Genomic DNA, 20,343 nt, shown 5'->3' on the forward strand with positions numbered 1-20,343 from the left:
CAATACAAAAATGAATTAAACCGATTGCACAAGCTAGTGGCTACCTGAACTAAGTGGGAAACTCGACAGCTTTTTAAGCAAACGATACTGGGTTTGAGTCACAGAGTGAACAACTCTAGGATGCCGACGAGTCATAGATAAAACCAAACGCACGTCCTGAAATCCACTGCTAGTCACTAGCATCTCTACTTGATCTTCATGTTATAAATTAGTAAAATGTTACGTACACTGCAAATTACCATCATAACTGTTACGTAAGACAATGTAAACGTGTAGGAAATAATCACTGATAGAAAAAGTGATTAAACCACTCAAATGAATAAATGAAATATTGCAACCGATTTACATCAATTAATTTCTCATGTTTCTTAAGTCACTTTATGAATGTTTATTGATAATTTTGGCTTTTAGATTATTTGAATAAACACGACAAACTGATTGGTGAATCCGGTGGTGGTATTTTGAATTCACTAACCACACATAGACAATAAATCTATTCAAATAATATGTTGCATAATTTATTCGCTTGCCTAGAATATTGATCAACTACTGATGCTTTTGTGCTTAACTGAGAATACAATAAATAAGAGATTTCACTGATATCACAGTATTAGGCATAGTTATGAACACCCGTTTTTGGCAAGTTCATCTGAGAGAAAACCTACTACCTTTCAGTAATCCCTGTTTCTCATATACACAAAAACAAATTACTTTGAAGTATTCTTCTGGTTGTTTGATAAACTATTGTCGACCAGAAAAAACTATATACTGGTCATTTAAGTAGTAGGACATGATACCTTGTGTAGTTGACTTCTAAGTAGGGCATTAAAAAGATACCGTACATACAATAAGCAGTAGACCAGCTACTGTACTACCTCATTTAAAAACCGTAAAAACCCTTGTTGATATAAATGATCCTTTTTCGAAAGCATTGACAATCATAGGATATATCTACAGAAAAACCCGAAGTGTAAATGACTATTATTAACTAATTAAAAATATAATCAGGAACTCATGAGATAGCAACACTGTATCAAAGAAAATTGTTGGTATAACGATGGGCATTATGTGATCTAGAAATTAACTGAACTAAATTAGAACATAGTGTTTAGACAGTTCAAATAATGACAAACCATAGTGATGAATATTCGCATAGTGTAAAACGTTTCAAATTATTATTCAAAGAGAATTATTTATATGGACTACAGTATTTAATAGCAGCCATAACAATTTCAGATGAAATATGGGGGAGAGACCTTACACTTCTCAGTTTGTGCACTTCAGCTACCCATGAGACCCTTTGCGTTAGTTTTTGAATAATCAACGTTCTGAACCTACATTTTATTTTGTCCATATTTCATCAACGAAATTTGGTGACCGAAAGAAATAATCCAGTATTGTTTGCGCTAGGCAAGATAATTATTACCAGCGAGTTCTTCACTTTATCGAAGTTTGCAAACAAAAAGTATATTTCACAAGAAGAATGTTGAGTCAATAGGTCATGCTCCAGACTTTTAATCATTTGGTCATATTATACAAAACATAAATTATCTACACTGGTTTAGGTAGCCGACCAAACTCTCTAGATAACAAATGTGACCCAAATCCTGGATACAAATACGCACTTCATTACAGAATGTGGCTTTAATTTTAATGACTATTATAGACGTTCAACAATGAACAAATATTTTATCTTTAAACTACAGCTGGAAGTGGGATCCGTTTCATTTAATGAGACACTTCAGTGGAAGTATCAGTGTCCCAGAGTCAACACTCACATTAAGACTCGGTTATGTGCAATAAGAGAACCCCTCAATACTGCTTACATTTACAAGTTTTATTATACTTTTGAACTGTGGTTAGTAGAAGCATCCTGAAACAGATTAAATTCCATCATGAATGTCAACAGCGTAAAATACAAAACCTTAAAAATAATTACAAGATACTTATATAAACTTATTCACAAATATCGACACTATTAATGCTAAGTTGTATTAAACATCACTTGTCATCAAACCACTTCATATTCTTTTTTCATCAGCATAGGACGAGCAGTGCAGCCATATGCAATTTCATCCCTTATTATTTTCCATTTTAGGAAGTAGGGAAAATTTTTCCGCTTGTTTATGTACCCAGTTACTTACAAACATACGAAGAAAGTTTCCCAAACTTCGTATGCTGCCGAAAAACTTTCTGACAATTACCCGTCTTCGGCTTAGGACCTAGCGAATAACTTAACAGTAACGGGTTCACTAAAATAACTAACTCGTTTTTTACACACAAAACCGAGATCTGTACTAGAACGTAATCATTTAATCGTTTTCTTATAAATTTACTCTGGGAGGGGTGTTAATTTTTAACAAGCTGCTTAAAGGAGATAATCAAATAGACTATTTGTAACTCATGTTTCAAGTGAATCTGAGAAACGGTACTTAATATTGTGATAACATTTGGTAAGATAATAATACTAGACAAGAGTTATCAGACGGAAATGAAAATAAACAATATTTTCTTTAAAAGATTTCAAATATACTACGATCCACTTAAGTTTTTTTTTAATTAGTACAGCTACATTGATACATAAATATTAGATAGAAAGAGATTGAAAAATACGACCAGAACTTTGAATTAAGTAATGGAAAATGACTTGAAGGTACATTTACGTTACAGAAGCATTGGATACATGGATGAATAAATATGGACAGAAACGAAGGTACAGGATTAAACATGAATGCACAGTTAATGGTATCATTTAATTTTAGAACAGGTAAACAAAACGTTGAGTCCATTTCAAATGAATATTTCAGTTAATGAATTTATGTATGAGTATTGGTAAAATAAAAATATGGAATATAGGAAGGAGAACCGAAAATGGAATGGAAAGAATACGTACACACATACACAGAAACAAAACCTAAATACAAACAAATACAATTGTTATGATCACATTACAATACATTCCGTTGAATTAGTTCTGATCCGAGAAAATAAATCAAGCTTTATTTTGATTAGTTATTCTAGCCGATTGGTCAGCTCGATTAAATGCATACTTAGTTATTGCCAACACTAAGCATACCATAATCAATGGAGATAAATCACGCGGTTGTCCAATAAAACTCCGTAGACGAGTTAAGAAAGCCGATACAATTGTTGGATCGTGTGGACGAAGACGCTGGCAAAAGACGAAATTTTTAGAAAAATGAGGAAAGTAGAACACTAATGAAATAAGACTATATTGAAATATTCACTAAAATAAAGAGCACAATAATGATAATCACATTTCTTATACTATTCAGACTTGATATATATATATATATATAATTCATTTAAGCACATAAACATTGGTACAAGAAGGTACTAAATATGTATGCACCATATAAATCAAATGATGTGTGAGGGCTGGGATACTGTCTGGGCGCCCAAACCAAAGCAGGTAGTTTTCTGAACCTTCGACCTAGAGGTCTAATCCACAAGGCAGTGGAGCAACGTTAGGAAAAGCAGTTCCATGGTATATATATACAAGTATGACATGAATGTTAACAATTAAAAATAAATGACCCCAATCAGAACTACATTATTCCTAGAATAAATTCAATCTAAAAGTTACTCAGTAATATTTGATGCAATTGCGAATACGATTAATAAAGTGAGGTTTTTAAGCTCTCGGAAAAACAACGCCACTACTACTACTACTACTACTCACATTCATCTTATGGTTCTAATCAACTGCAACCAACTGTTAAATGTGGTTGAGGAAAAAATGAACTTAAGCGACAATTATAAGTACATTAAAATACAACGGAATGATCAATGGATAAGTCCTTTTTGATAACGCATAGAATTTCAGAAAATTCCTAATCTTCCTAATTACAGCTATAACGGCTCAACTAAGAAAGATTGAGGTAGGTGACGATTGACAATCTGTTCAAAGAATCAAGTCTCATATCCCTCAACCGAATAGACGTTAGGAAATACATAACTACTTACGGTAAAACTAAACTACACTAACGACATTGAATGAACCAACCAGATTCAAGATAGAGGCACTTGGATCGTTACACAACATTCAAACAGCGAAGAATGGCACGTACAGGTATTAAGACCTAAGTAAAAATTGTCTATATCTATTTTTTAAATCTTCCTTACAGCCGTAAAGTGAATGAGTCATGGTGGGTGTTAAGTCCTCTACTTGATTACGATATACAACTAACGGTACTCGAACATGTAGAACCCCAACAGTCCCAAATTAGAAGACGGAAGGAACAGAGGAAGTGATTATTGGGTAAGAATCAAAAAATGTACAGGAAAACATGGGCATTTATAGTTATTGGTGTTGGTTATAACATCTTTATAATTCAGCCACGTTGATATTCTAGAAGTCTTTATCAGGTTCTGACTGGATGGGATCTCTTCGACTCCTTTAGAGCCTCGAGAGGCTTCGTCGTACTTTTCGAAGCCGTCCCAACAGTGGGTAAGTTAAGTCACAAAATATATCTGCTCCACAAGTAGAATGTATTCGAGAGTACTTAGTGTGACTCAATGCATACTCAAAAGTATTCATCTAGATAAAAGCCATTCTCCGACTGTAACACACACATACAAATCTAGCCCAACTGTTAATATCAATCGCTAATCTTTTTTGCTTACTATATATATTAGATATAATTCAAAAAATTAGAGCTTATTATTCAAATTAAAACTATTTAACCACTGTAATTTTATCAATTCTTATTATTAATTATTTTGTAATTAAATATTGTCTTCTGATTGGATGGTAAATCTCTCAAGGTCGTAGGTACAGTTTAGTTCTACCTTACTCAATGATCAACCAACTAGATATGTAAATATTAGATGATTAAAGCTTTCATTTATCGACAAAACCTTTAATCAAATTAATATAACTTATTACATGACAAAAATGGTGAATCAATGGTAAAAATGAAGTTTATGGAGGAGCTAATTCTTTAGCTCTGTTCATTGAAACTAATAAACCTATTTATTGTCATCAACTCTTTCTTCTGTGTATGACTTCTTGTCTAAGAGCAAAACATTAGCTTCTCATTATTGAACAATAAAGTCTAAAGAATTTGTGTTAAAACATGTTGAGAGAAAATAATTTAATTTAATCTTCTTATTGCTCATCAAGTTGACAATTATGTTTTACACATTTCGTCTCATACTATTATTTTTCTTCAACTTCTCAACTGTTCTGCAAGTCATTTTACACAATTGGAATTATGTAACCCTCTTAATATTTTTCAATAGAGTACTTTGTTTGTTAGATTATTATATTTATACGATTTTGTATAGCTGAAGAAGAAACATTTTTCTTCAGTAAATTGTCATTAGTTTTGAAAATTGCATGTTACGTGAAAAAAAAAGTAATTAGATCTTAATAGAAACAACATTTTTACAGGTAGATTTACAATTGCTTTGAATAATATTGCTAGAAAAAACATAATTATGAATTAATTGTAAAATTTGAAACGTACGCGCTTTCCTACTAAACCATTTTCTTCAACAGCGTTACGTATTATTTCAGAAGACAATGTGACCGGTGGTAAGTATTCAGATTTGAATGTACGTTTCCACCAATCTTTGCTAAAATCATAAAATGAAAAAATGACAATTAATTTAAAATAAGTGTCGTCACTAAATGAAAGGATTTTTACAAAATTAAAAGTTTCATAGAAGTATACTTGGAGATCGGAAGCGAACATAATGCATACACGAGTCTTATTAAGATAATCTATAGACTTGTGACAAAGTCGAAATCAACGAATCAATTCAGAAAATTGCCAGAAAAAGAGCCGTCTCATCAGTCAATTAGAATGTTGACTTTTCCTTATCCTTGGTTAAAATACTTTATGAATATTTAAAACCTCTAACAAGCCAAAACTGTAATTGATTATGTAATGCATTCAGTCAATAATTCTATATCAGCTTACGGGAAAAAGAGATGGGAGAAGCTTTAGATGTTGATTTCATGGAGCTGACTTATTGGTTGAATAATTCAGCCGTTAACCAATATACCTTAGATCTAAACCCCACCTTACCTGCTTTGACAGCCGGGTAACATTATTAGCTCTGTCTAGAAAGCAGTTTAAAACTAAGTAAACCCGTATTTGGTAAATGAGATGCGTTATTGTTATGAACTTTTTTCTAGATAATTTGTTGGATAAGTAATGTGATTTACTAAGTCACAAAAGATATTTATTGAAGAGTAATAAAATCATGCTGATCATATAACGTGTAAGGATTATCATATCATCAATTATAATCAAGACAAAATTAATACATCGGTCTAAAACAAAAATGTAGAAGTTAATATACCTTGTTTTTTACATTGACAAAAGTAACAGTTGAATAAATTCTCTAAAAAATATCATACCTATCAAAAGAATCAGTGAAATGGTAGGTATACAGATGAGCTCGAATATATTTTGGATTATTCGGCACACTAGATGGATCGAGCAGTTCCAAGACTAATGAGAGGAAAAAACGAAGGGCAAATAAATTCTCATAAAATAAACAAGCATTATAATATTAAAGAATAGTATTAGTTGAGCTTAACTGAAATCAAACAAAACAGTAGCTGCAACCACAGTATGAAAGAATGTTAGAACATGTGAATTCAAGTTTACACCCTAAATATTTATTTACCATCAAATAACAGAGGTTCCATTTAATAAGCTTACAAATTTATATAGACAAACTATTGTTTACGCCCAATTGTCATGTACGAAAAAAATGTAATACTGACTGGAATATGACTACAATACAAGTAGACTCAAAATATCTATACAAAAATATAACACAAGTCTTTAAATTATAGATTGCTCGGTCAATGTCTGAAATGCACATTTACATTCAGATTTGAATACGCTATCACAACGAAAATGGCTATAGAAGTTAATTGACGGAGCAAAACTCTAATTTCGTCAAACATAAACAACCGGAATGCTATCATTTTAATAATACTTGTGTTCATAGGTTTTTACTGATAAACTTTTCCACTAATTTGTGAACAGATTAAGGGACTAGAAAGTGTTATCTATACTACACACTTTGAAAATCCAACGCATATATATGTATATATATACACTTAAATGTAAACATGGGCATCAAATATACATCCCGAATGATTTTTATTCTATATAGTATATATTTATTTAAACTGATGAACTGCTTCTATCCGTGTCGCACTAAAATCACAACTCATCGTGAAAAACTGACAGTGAAGACAACTAACTTAAAGTGTAAGTCTTCTAATATTAGCATAATCACTATCTAAAATATTGATATGATAAAAAATAAAACAATGATTGAGCCAAATACAGTAGGTGTCTAAAACTTCACTTCAAATACTGAAATTCTAATTTTTAGTAACGAAAATCCTCAAGACTCAAGCTGTCACTTATTCACACGAACGATTCAGCATAAAAACAATTGTCTTAAAAATAAATTCAAATAATTCCATTCGAATTATCACAAGTAAAAATAAACATGCACTACTTTACAACAGTGTAAAAACTAACCCTCAGTTTGTTGATTCAGTAATCGATAAACTAAATTCATCAACCACGGATGATTACGATAGTTCGTGAGCGCAGCAAACCACATTTGCCAATCCAAACGAGGCTGGTGTGGGACTAGATTTACAAAAGGATAAAGAAGTAAACTAGCATATGTATGATTACTACAACAGTTCAGTATGTAAACTTTACATAGAAAAGTAAGCTTATTTCCATCGAAGCGTAACAAGTCAGTCAAAGGAAAGATGCCAAAATGTAAAAAGACAGCTGACCAAGTAACATGTCTTATCTTAATTTCAATCATAAAAAAGATAAAATGAACAATATACTAAAACTTGACATATAAACACTTATCACTATTATCTTTGAAACTTAGTAATTTAACAGGTACAAACTGGATTATTTAAAATGTGACTAAGTATTTTGAAGTTTAAAACAATACCAACTTCCTTGAAACGTTCGATAATGAAGTAATATCGGTAGACTCCAATCAATGTAGTCGTTCTTCTAATATTTTAATGTAAAAGGATTACATGGGAGTGATTGTATTCAGAAAAGTTTAGAAGAAATCGAATTTGTGCTTAAAACTGATCAATTAGTATATATATTTTTTAATCCCAAGTCTAATAACCAGCGAATCCAGACAAGGAAACCACTACTGCTCACTACATGACAAATTATGAAAGATATAACATAGTGACTTAAATGTATTATAGATGTTCCTTAAAACCAGTAACCACTTTTTGAAAGTAGTAAGAGTATCAACCAAGCGAATTCGACCAAATGAAATAATCACGGAGATGAACTAATTTATTTGATGTAGAAATCGCCAAACCAAAGTTTCTAAGAAGCAAATTATTTTTGTAAAGAAAATATAAACACAATTGTGTACTTTTAAGGAAACTGGAATCCTCAGTTGTTTCGTTCCTAATGAAGACGAGTAAAATTGTTAGATATAGTATGAAACACATGTGTAACAAAAAAGAGAAAGATATTAACAAGAAAAACTTTATTTAATACTGATCAATTATTTGTTGCACAAGTGCCAGTGCAAATCAATATTCTTTATTTATGACATCATTACTGTATTGATCAAATATTAGCAACATGGATAAAGAAATGTGATATTGACAACTGCTTGTGTAGAATTTTCGACACAGCGAACAACTAATCTTATAAATCAACTTATTAGCAAACAAACTATATCAAAGAAACAGTTCTAAAAAAATAAATATAATATTGCACTAAGACAATTTCATAGTGAATAAACTTTACAGGATAAGAAATACTTACTAACAACTGGAGGAGTTCTATCTATACGACCAGGTTTGAAATTAAATTCGTATTCATACCATGGACCAGCTGGACTTGATGCCGCCTCCAAGATAAGTTCAGGTCGACCACCAACTCCAGTCATTCTTAAGTAAAAACATAATGCATAAATTACAGAAAAATTTGAAAAATATTATAATAAATTACCTGAAGAGACGTAAACAAATAATTTTACTCATGTTTACACAAATGAAATTCACAAAATAAAGTAACAGAAACTAACCGGCGGAAAAGACCATAACTATTAGTAATGTAATAGGGTTGTAAATGTTTATAAACTTGACGAATTTGAGGTGGTAATTGTATGGTCGAATCCAGTGATGCAAATGGCACCTGAATGGAAAAGAAACCAATAATAGTTAAATTGACTTTATAACTAACAAAGTGACAAAGTAATATGAAAATGTTGCTAAGACGGAGTTTTGTCCCAAAATATAATATACTGTTTAATGAAAAGAATAGTTTTACGCCGAAGAAATTATAGTTAACAACAAATATCGTCAATCTGAACAGCGGACAGTAAAATCACGCATTTTTAGTCTAAAGGTATGAGGTCTAGTTATTTGACTCATTAGGTTGTTGAATTCTTTAGACTACCTCAAATTGATTAGGCGATAACTGATTTACCACAAACTGATTAGATAGTTTGGGAGTCTACACACTACTCGCCTGAGGAGAATGTCAACACAGAGAGAACTTTGCAAATGATTCACAAACTATTCAGTAGAATTACTTTGGTGGACAAATGAAAAGACACTTTCAGATCTTCATGTGATAGTCTTTAGAAAGAATAAACCTACAGAATAAACTTAAATATGTGAGTTATAAAGTTAGATATGTATTAGGAAAGAGTAATGAAGTTTAATTAAATGAAATGATTCGGATATGTATCCTTACATTAGAATAGTTCGATGTGAAATGTTTACTGGAACAGAGGCGGGCTAGGTATCCTATCATTTGGTAACCATTATCTCTTTTGAATTCGGATTTTTAGTCAACTGCCCTTAGATATACCACTTCTTTAATTTTCTTTTGATATATTTCTTGAGATAGTGACGGGATGGCCCAATATAAGTTGAATCAGTGTTAGGTGATTGCTTCAGTTACTAAATACAGCAGTTTCTGAACTTTTAATACCTTACAATTTGAAGGAATATCTTAACGGTAAATTGTTAGATTAAAAGTGGAGATCCATTGAAATGTTATAAATCTTGGTTTAAAATATGAGGAAAACAAAAAATAATATATACTTACCAAACTACCCATAAGTATGGCAAAACCAATAAAACCAATGATAATAACACCGAATAATTCATAGAGTTTACGCCAAAACCGATGTGAATTTAGTGCTCTATCAAGTTACCGATGACGATGACGACAAAGAACCACAACAGCATAAACAATTAAAATGTTAGGATAGATGGAAAATAGTAATAAAACAGAATAATGGAAATTAGTATCTAATTTAGCCTAACTTTTCATCAATATGAAATAATTACTTATATTTACGTATAATAAATACACTCATTCTTGTTGTTTGATGAAAATATATTCTATGGCTTTTTATTTAGTGATACAAGAGTAAGATATTAATACTGTAACAGTTAAGTTTCTTATCAATCTGGTTAGTAGTATTTACAGGATGTGTTCACGGAATCAATTTATTGTTCATTACACTAATACAGCTAAAAAATATTACACTCATATTATCATCGTCTTCCACACGATATGGTATACCTGAGCTGTTGTTAGTCGTGTGATTGGATTACAGGATTGAGCTGTGCTGTTTAAGTTGAAAAGAGCATAGATAAAGTGTGGTTCTACTGAAAATCAACGCAAAATGTTGCTCCCGCATGATACAGAGGTGGCTTAGTGGTTAGGCGTTCAACTTTCTCCCACTAAATCCTAGGTTCGAAACCCGCCCCAAGCAATCAAGTAGTATCACTAACTCTCACACTTAGAGAAGGCTTATATCCAAATAGCTGGTGAATGAGTTTATTATTAATAATTGTACAAATTGCTTATTTTAATTACGGTACACTACGAAGTTCGAGTTAACCGATTAGATTTATGTGCATTTAGTAAATCGATCTTATAGGTTAAATTCATCCAAACATATGGTGAACAAAACAAAATGAAAAATATGGAGATGATGTATTTGATATATGATTATCGATATTAAATGGAAACAAGCATATTGGAAAAATAAATCACTAGGAAGCTTACATAATTATACTATGCAGAACTTCTACACAGAAAAATGCGACACCAAAAGAAATACTGTATTTGACATATGTATTTACGAACCAAGCGAACTCCTTTTTGGTGAAACCTAAGTTTGGTAAGAAAACATTAACAAAAATAAATAGTACAGTGAAATACTCATATAAGCAATGTTTAGTTAATTCGTTCATATTACCTTCGTTAAGTGTTGGAAACTAGAAAACATGAATATCAACCAATAAACTTATGCTTCAGATGATTTGTAAAGGAATTTACAACTATAGGTATCCACCATAACGAGAAACAAGAGGGTGAGCTGGGTTTGATTTCTGTAATATGAAATGATTCAAAACTGATCTGTGTGTATTAAAAAGCATAGCGTCCATTCACTCCAACAGGAAATGTAAATCTTGAAGATGACTGATACAAATAATACTTTTAATTTCATATGCAGTAACTAAACGAATTAAGTAGTGATAAACAACTGTGTCAGTTTATGGAATCCAGTTTTGACTTTTATCAATCAAATTCGTACAAATCCCTATATTCTCTTCGTGTAATTTATGAATAAAAACTATTGATACTTGGTAAGAATTAATCGGCAGAAAGCATTTAGCCTATTTTTACGGTGGTGGAGCTAATCAGCACGGTGTATCTTGAACGCCAACGAGTTCGATACTTTTGAGACAATTGAATTAATACCACTTAGCCCACAGACTAGACATCTTATTAGTCATTTATCCAACTGGAATAAAGATTACTGTATAACAATGAAATGCAAATTCCTTTCAACTATTTTAATACGTTATAGGTAAAATACGACTTTTCGATCGTTTCCGGCTAGATAAAACGACAAAACACATTCAACTTACATGCCTTATCTGAAAGACGTTTTGCAAAGTACAACCTTCGTAGGAAACAGAGACGGATAAAATTAAGCTTCGAGATGTAAGGTATGTTCATGACAATATGCATAGAAATTCACAAAAGTCATTAGGCGGTAATACATACACAGCTTTATTAAACGCACTAATAACATTTTTCAAACTATGAATAACTTTCCAGTCCTATATTACATGTAGTTAGTATTAAAGTCAATACTTGAATCAATTAACAGAAGTCATGGGGGCCGAAAAAGTTATTATGAATCCATTTTATCACTCAAGATAAAACTTAAAATTTTATCTATCACAAAGAACCCTTACTCTTAAATTAGTAATTAAGTCTGGATCATACTTATGAAGGGAGTAAATGATTTAGAGCAAATGCATAATTTGTAAGCAAAAGGCTGCTTAGACGCAACTAAAATGGTCCTTTAATTAATTGTGTTATTCAGTACTAGGATCATTAATATATTGTTCACTTATGACTTTGAATGCAAATTGATGATAAGTAAGCAACTATACAGATTCCCAAAACGATGCTTAGTGACAAACTCTGAGAGCAAATGTTTATCAGCAAATACATTGGTTACTAGGCCTAACATCAGCTAAAACTTAGAACATACCGACAGAGGTACTAACTGAATAATTGGAAATGGAAAAATTGAGCAGATAACCACTGATCCCGAACACTGAGATGATAAGAAACCATGAAGCCACAAAAGACAATAATCCAGACACGGTCCACTTTCGTCTGCGTCCTATGCAATATCCACACAAAATGAATAATAAGGTGAAGACGAGTTACTTGGAAAACATATCTAACAAAATATTTTGTTAAGGGCTTGTCACTTTATAGTGGGGACATAAATGATATATGCAAAGGTTTTTAACGTAATGTTATAACCATCGTTTTTTCACGGTTGTGAACATGGCTTTATTGCTAAAGCGGTTAAATGCTGATTAACTGACAAAACGAAAAAATGATGTAGCTTAATGATAGCTGCCCACGAGAATGGATGTATTGCTTTGTAACACTCAGTGAGTCGCTGAGCCAAACGACTATATGACTGGTCAAATACTATTTAACAAAGTAAAACAACATACAAATACTACTTTGTTTTTCTCATAATATATATTATTTACAGTGAGATCACAGACGATACGTTACGAAACGTATGGGAGTCTTACTGTCTCCGGATGCTTAGTATGTCATCATATGTTAGATAAGTAATTTATGGTTATAAGGTACAGTGATTGTGAGTCGAAAATATAAAATGATTACTAGTTTTTGCAATAACATAAAAGTATTCGTTATGTTCAGATGAGATCCAAAGTTGGTTTTTACGACTATGAAAGTTGATTACAGATCTAAAGACCAGTTCAGTTTACATGTAGTTAATTAAAAGTATGTATCAAGCATTTTGCATGGTGAGAAGGAATGATGTCATTGCTGGACGTATAGTGTAAGATGGTGGTAAATCAACTGAGGTTTATAAACCTTTGTCAGTAGGTGGTTAGAACACCTGTAGCACTCAAAAGGAAAAACAAGAAGCCGACAAAGTGAGGAAACTTGTATTGAACTGACAATCTGTATTACAGTGAAATATGTAACAGTAGACGAGAATTCTTCAAGATTACAAAAGCATTCACATGAGATACTTGGTTTCAATTTAACTCGGTGAACTCCCATTTACCATGTTTCTATAGATCCGTGAGACGATAGCAACCGATGGTTAGACATTGGATGACATGGCTCAAAATCGTTTGTAATGGCGCAGGTGCATCCAGTCTTTGTGTTTCCCAAATTTTAATCCTCTGAATTCTTCATGTCCCTTTTTTCTCTTTCCAAATTTGTTTCACTGGATTATACTACCTCTACTACTACGGGATTTGAATTGACAATTGTATCTCTGTGCTAATGTGGCATGGCAACTCGAACTGATGTGCATACGTACAAAGTTCTACGTTGTTAATTGACTGACTGATGGAGTCCTTCCCAAAATGTATACAGTTAGTAATTCTTTGTTACTAATATCACAAATGTGTTTTAATAAGGCTACTTGGAAGACAGTACATCGCTACTAATTTACAACTTTAGCAAATTCACTAAGTTTAGGCGACTGGGTAATAAACAGCACATCAGCAAACAAAGAACCACGAAAATAACATTTTCTGATATGTTAAATAGTAAATATAAGTGGGTAGACATCTACCATTCAAATGATTCATTTTAAAACACAACTCACGAGGATTGAAGTCATCATCTTTCAATAGGGAATAGCATAAAGCAATGGTTAGCAAATTGAAGAAATTGTAGTTTCCCGTCAATATTATCGAAAGTTGCAGAAGTACCTTAAATAAAACACATATTCATCAAATCAAACAATTCGGGAAATATGATGGACAGAACAAATATGGATACTAACTTTTATATATCGAACGGCTGTAGAATTCGTTATAAAGGATTCAAATATAGAAAGGTCTACAGATTGGATAACATTACATAATCCAAGTTGTACGTACATTTCCGTAGTAGAAAATCAATCATAATTCACAAATTGTAACCATCAAAGACACTTGTGAATACTCTGGTAATATAGTCCGAAAATCACTAGACGATGCAAGTCAATTTACAAGAATTACCATGATACAGACTGACAGGTAATATAATTAAATGCATTTCAAATGAAAAGACACGATTTCTAAACTACATTCATGAGGTTATTAACAGCCCTAGGCTTAGTATGAATACTTATCATCTTAAGTTACTACGCTTTACATCAACACAGAAAATGAAGAAACCGATAATGTGGAAGACAGAACGTGAAATAGTACCGACTAGTATGGGAAGCCAAACATGATACTATTTTAAGGGAACAGACAGGATCGCATAACGAGTTATTGGATTATATTAAACCAGTCAAGGAGAGACTAACAAATGAGTGGGACTGTAGATGAAACTTATTTTAGGTCACTTCCTAATCTCAAAAGATAGGTTGAGATAATTTCATGGACCCTAATTTGATGACTTAAACCTCCAAACACGACACAGACTGACAGTTAGTAAGTGCACGAACAACTGTATGCATTGTTATCATTTCTTTGATTAGTAGGCAGAAAGATAAGGTTCAAAAATACACAAAACCAAATATGAACATTGTCGTTGTAACATACAGGTCTTCATAAGCATCGGCCTTTTTCATCGTCCAATAATTTGCAAGTTGGAATAGTAGAAGTATACGCCGGATAATAGAATGACATACCTATTTTTATAGTATATGAGGATAGAGCTCGGAATTCCAAATTTTAAAAACACATTTCGAAGTAAAAAGGACTACATTATTAGAGGACATACCTGTGAATAAAATGATACAAGACGTGTAGTTCGGAAAGGCACGAAAAACAAAAGTGGCAATGGGATTTCGATTATGAATGTAGCTGCGACACACAGGCTATGAATCCATCCTGGGAGGTGATGTGCATACCAAGCTACTGGAGTTGGAATACACTACAAGACGTAAATGAAATAAAAACAAAAATTATCAACCATTTAACATGCCTGGGACTGATAGTGCCAATTTAATGCTTTTAAACCCCACCAAGTAGGACAGTCGCTGGTCAGTTTAACCACACCAGATGAGAACATTAGCCGAAATAGGAGCCAACGTAGCAACCACATACCTATTTTATCACTAGCGACCATACGTGGAAGAGATATGACTGCGCCGAAACTTGATAAGAGAATTGCTATAAAGCCGGACTCCAAAAGTAAGATGTCCCTAAGATAACATGATGAAATCTTTTGAATCTTACCATTGGAACCACAAAAACGTTTGGCCAACCTGTTAAGTAGTTATAAATGAAAAACCACGCAAACCTTTAGGGCGCTAAGATACAGCACCCACAGGGCTAGGAAAACTGGCCCCGTCCGGAAGGCTGTGGAAAAACTCGACAGGAATGACAAGACAATGCCCACAACAGTTACAAGCTCAAGACATTTGTAAGAGTCAAGTTGCAAGAATTCAGCAAGCCGTACGACGTTTAGGTTTTTAATTAAGTCTGATGCATCCTTTGGGGCTATTTTAAGTAGTCACTAAAGAATACTCTTACCACTTAATGATAGAGTTTGGATAGGTGTCACACCATTCTCACTGTATAACCCTGAAAAAAAGTTATGTTAATTGTCATACACTTGCCAGGAAGCTGAATGTATAAAGAAGCAAAAGCAAATAAGTAAATGAAGCTTAAACATAGTAGGAACCGTTCTTTCGGAATGGAAACGCCAACACGCCCCATCGTTACCACTAATGTTGAACGTACCGGGCTGTAGAACAGTTCAAACGATTTTGGACGGAATAGAGCAAGCTTTCGCTTAACGGGTTTCCGTATCTAGTAGCAGTGGATCACCGATACCTCCAGGCAGGAACCTAGGCATATTATAGATCAAAGAGGAAAAAAAATATTGGTGAATCATAGAAAGATACTAATCTTAGTCCTTAGGAGTATGTCAAGTCTTTTTCTTAAACGACTCCTGGGAATTTGCTTGGACTAGCTCATTTGGCAGCGAATTCCAGCATTTAACAACTCTTAAGAAGTAGAAGTTGTGTCTAAAGTCCATTCTGCTTAGTTGTGTCTCCAGTTTCCGTGTAATACCGCTAAGTTTTGTGTTGGAATTGAGCCTAATTAAGTGTTTAAGGGGATGTCCAGAAGTGTTAAGGATACTGTAAGCCATAAGGTCACTTCTGAAATGCCTGTACACTAATGGGTAAAGGTTTAGTGAATGGAGAATCTCTTCATCAGGCTTGACTTTGAGTCCTCGAACTAATTTCGTGGCTCGCTGTTGGGTACGTTCCCAAGTGTCCTTATACTTTTGGAGTGTACACTAAATGGGGACGAATGAAACTGCTGAAGATTATGTGGAAACTTTTTCCGTCAAACAAGCTGAAATGCTCTTCAACGTTACCGTTCCAAGATTTGCTCGGAATGCATTTTTATCGCAGTTGGTGTAAGACTTCAAATCCTAGGGTACCATCAATCCTAAAGCTTTTTCAACTTGTGATACCTCTAGAGGGAAATCGCCTTAGTTGTAGCTGTAGTTTGCAACATGGACTACTTTACACTTTTAAATGTTAAAAGTCCGTTATCATCTGAAGTCTAGTCAGATACTCTTGAAGTGCCAGTAGTTCCTCTTGGTTGCGTAACTCTCTCCAAAGTTTCACATCATCAGCAAAACGTAATAAGTCAGACGATACCTGTTAGGGAGGATCGTTTATATAAATCAAGAAAAAAAGAGGTCCTAGTAGTGAGCCTTGGAGGACCACGCTAGGACATTCAATGGCCTGGGAGAAATTTAAGTTAACCCTAACCTTAAAATGTCGATTTTTATGTATGAAGTGAGCCAATCAATTAAAGGTGATTTGACACCTAATCGTTTGGGCTTATCCATAAAACACATATGGTTCACCTTATCAAAAGCTTTTGAGAAGTCAAGATAAATGACGTCAGCCTTCCTCTCGTGATCAAGGATGGTTGTTCATCTGTTAACCACAGTCAGCACGTTGGTTATACAAGAGTGACCTTTTCTGGAACCGTACGGTTGGAGTGAAAAGAAATATAATAATAATAATATATTTCTGCGTGTGCAGGTACATGCCAGTTTTACAGGCATGATCTATATATTACAACATTCGTTGGCGCACTACATGCTTCCCAACTTACTAAGTTTATAGTTGTTGTAAAGTAGACTCGTAGAGCGCTTTCTGTAAGCCATGACCTTGAAGAGACGCGTACGTCAGATTTGTTCCAAACGTCAGAAGTTCCATAGCTGTGCACTCAGAGCAAGATTCTAAAGAAGAAAAAAGAGAAATAGAAGAGCAGCAAGGCACTTGGATATGAACGCCAAACGTTGCTTAACAGTGTATAGTAGAACAGACAGAGGTATAATAAATTAGATTATATTCATGTCATCTCTTGTTAGATTGAAATGAAGTCGAAGGCTCCACATAAGAGAATGTAGTAATAAAGAACAATGAGTTGTGGCGCTTAACAATTTGGGGGAAGCTCACATGGAGGAAGGGAAGTCAAGGTTGGTACAAGGAAAGCGGTTTACTAGAAGGGAGTGTGTATATAGAGGGTGAGATGTTAAGAATAATAATAACTACATCTTTTATTATCTAATTTTTTATCTTTTTTTGTCCATCCGATGCCAGCCACACAAGCCTAGTGTAAAAGTCCGAGTTAGTATGTTAAAGGTTGTCTTAGTAGAATAGCTAATCCAGCATAAAATTGGAAACATGAGTCTGAGTGGTGAGCGTAGGAAGACAATATATATCACAGATTGATTGACTTATTCTCAATCATAGAGAGCCTGATACATTCAAAATGTTCTGCCCCATAAACACGGGTGGATTGAAGTTATCGCCCTCACCATCAATGCTTGGTGGTCAGTAACTCCACCATCCCTCTTTTTGTGATGTTAGGCTCATTTAAGCTTATTTGATGATATATGTCATACCTCACACAATCCTCTGTGTTCCACAACTTGTTGGAAAACACTATTTCTATAAGTACGATTTTACAGGCTTATCAGGCAGTTACAAGTTATGGACTGTGGATAAGGCATCGATGCAGTGATTTAATTGACTATAGTATAAAGTATAGTTTGCCAATCAGAGTATAAGCATTGAGAAGGGTATAATGTAGAATAGTTGTTTATTAAATCAGGCAGAAAAGTATAGAAGTATATGAGTTGTATATAAGGTAACGAGTGGAGAAATAATATTAATTGTTAGTCAATATAATGTACAGAAGAGTAAAAAGCTGGTAAAGAATAAACAGGAAGAAGCTCACATGGGTAACAGGCTTCACAGATGCGAGACCACTAGCAGTTGGCAGTCGATTGTGCGGTTCGCTTGACCTTTTAGGGTGGTAGTGAGTGTCTCTTAGCAATCGAGTTTACTTGAACAGTATCGATAGGTCCAGTGAGTTATTTGTCTACTTCAAGTGAAGAAATAGGGTGGAAAATGTAACTGATACAGCTGCGAAGTAGGAAAAATAAGGCAAACTGAACTGGAGGTCCATTTTGGCCTAGGTATAATCGTGCAGACCATCGCATACGAGGGACACCATAATTTATGAGGGTATAGAGAGAAGCACCACCGGTCAGTAGCTTGAAGGCTCGCTGTGTCAACCTACTTTGAAAATTGATGTGAACTGAGCCAGCTTCCAAATTTCCGGTAATGTTCCTCGGCTTAGTAAATGTGAGAACTGCAAGATAAGCGGTGTTGCTAGGATTGAAGCTGCTTCCCTCAGTGCAGCAGAACAGACCATATCCAAACCGAGAGAAGTATCTCTCTTGGGTGCTGCGGAATGCTATGAGAAGAGTGAGCAAAGTCATACGCAGGTCTCCTAGAGAGACAGATGCGAGAAAGTCAATAAATGACATAATTTATAAAATAAACTGTAGTGTTGAATTTGAAAATACGTTAGGTTTTGAACTAGAGGGTTTTCTGTTTGCGGGTATTCCTTTGAGTGAAATGCCTAATCAATTTCAACTCGTTTTCTATAAATAGATCAGTCTCTGTCATAAATGCCCCCCTGACTCTTGTAGTTTCCAATAGTTACCCTTCAGACAGTAAAAATGGTGTGTGGTAAGTGTATGAAGTTAGTTGTCCCGGTCAGAAGAGAAAGATTGCATACATCTGTATTGTGGCGTCGAGTCACGATCGACTATGATCACCACTACAGGAAGCTTACTTGCCAGTTATTAGGTCGGATCCCTCCGTAGGCCAAAAACCAGGAGGCAGTTGATGGTTGTAATAAGATATATTTGTTGGCAATCTCGTGGTATTGAAATACTACCGAGATCGTGCCAAAATTTACAGGTGGACTATTAAGCGTACGCGAATATGTGCAAAATCACAGTCAACGGAAGGATATGTGTTTTTAGTACACTTAAACAAACAGGTACAGTAAAACAATTACTGGTACAATTGGTTATAATAATAACTGTTTCCATTATACCAATCGCATTCTTTTCATAAAAGTAAGTCTCTACACATCATGCATACGAAAATCTTTCTACATACTATGGCGATAGCTTGTGTCGATTTTTAGGAGTGCTCCAGTAATCATTCTTTAGATCATTGTCAGAAATTTAAAAACAAGAATGTTAGAGAAAGGAAGGAATTCGATCTTAGACACAAGTTGTGTAATGTATGCCTGAAGGCAAACCACGTAGCAAAAAAACTGTCGATCGCCGAGGTCGTGTGTTGTCGAAGGGTGTGGCTGGAGACACCATACCCTGTTACACGAGTTGCGGGAAGAACCAAGGAATTCTAATATTGATGAACACATTAACACCCAGCTAT

At 33.9% G+C, this 20,343-nt stretch overlaps 1 protein-coding gene across 3 annotated transcripts; it reads right to left on the minus strand.

Moving 5' to 3' along the window:
- Window positions 1-2,293: 2,293 nt before the first annotated feature.
- LMF2_1 (Lipase maturation factor 2) lies at window positions 2,294-16,307 on the minus strand. Of its 3 annotated transcripts, none has more exons than XM_051219027.1 (14): window positions 16,085-16,307; window positions 15,852-16,051; window positions 15,534-15,816; window positions 15,330-15,482; window positions 14,221-14,326; window positions 12,598-12,732; window positions 11,094-11,199; window positions 10,122-10,218; window positions 9,091-9,200; window positions 8,829-8,953; window positions 7,539-7,652; window positions 6,392-6,485; window positions 5,493-5,601; window positions 2,294-3,172 (listed from the first exon to the last, which is right to left on the minus strand). In XM_051219027.1, exons 3-14 carry the CDS (start codon window positions 15,675-15,677, stop codon window positions 2,993-2,995), a joined length of 1,473 nt encoding a protein of 490 aa, XP_051069593.1. In that variant the 5' UTR covers window positions 15,678-15,816; window positions 15,852-16,051; window positions 16,085-16,307; the 3' UTR covers window positions 2,294-2,992. The 3 variants fall into 3 exon arrangements, with proteins under 3 accessions (XP_051069593.1, XP_051069594.1, XP_051069595.1); XM_051219029.1 differs by having other exon boundaries at window positions 15,534-15,753; window positions 15,788-16,051; XM_051219028.1 differs by having other exon boundaries at window positions 15,534-16,051.
- Window positions 16,308-20,343: the final 4,036 nt, after the last annotated feature.

Source organism: Schistosoma haematobium, chromosome 3 (genome assembly GCF_000699445.3).
Source record: "Schistosoma haematobium chromosome 3, whole genome shotgun sequence".
NCBI classification, from domain to species: Eukaryota; Metazoa; Platyhelminthes; class Trematoda; order Strigeidida; family Schistosomatidae; genus Schistosoma; species Schistosoma haematobium.

Bases quoted from the DNA above. Each gene is read 5' to 3' on its own strand.
- LMF2_1 (XM_051219027.1), bottom strand. From the start codon at position 15,677: ATGGTCGCTAGTGATAAAATAGGTATGTGGTTGCTACGTTGGCTCCTA. The intron at 12,733-14,220 runs GTGAGTTGTGTT...GATATTGCATAG, and splicing joins AGATGATGACTTCAATCCTC to GACGCAGACGAAAGTGGACC. The intron at 5,602-6,391 runs GTATGATATTTT...TTATGATTTTAG, and splicing joins TTCACTGATTCTTTTGATAG to CAAAGATTGGTGGAAACGTA.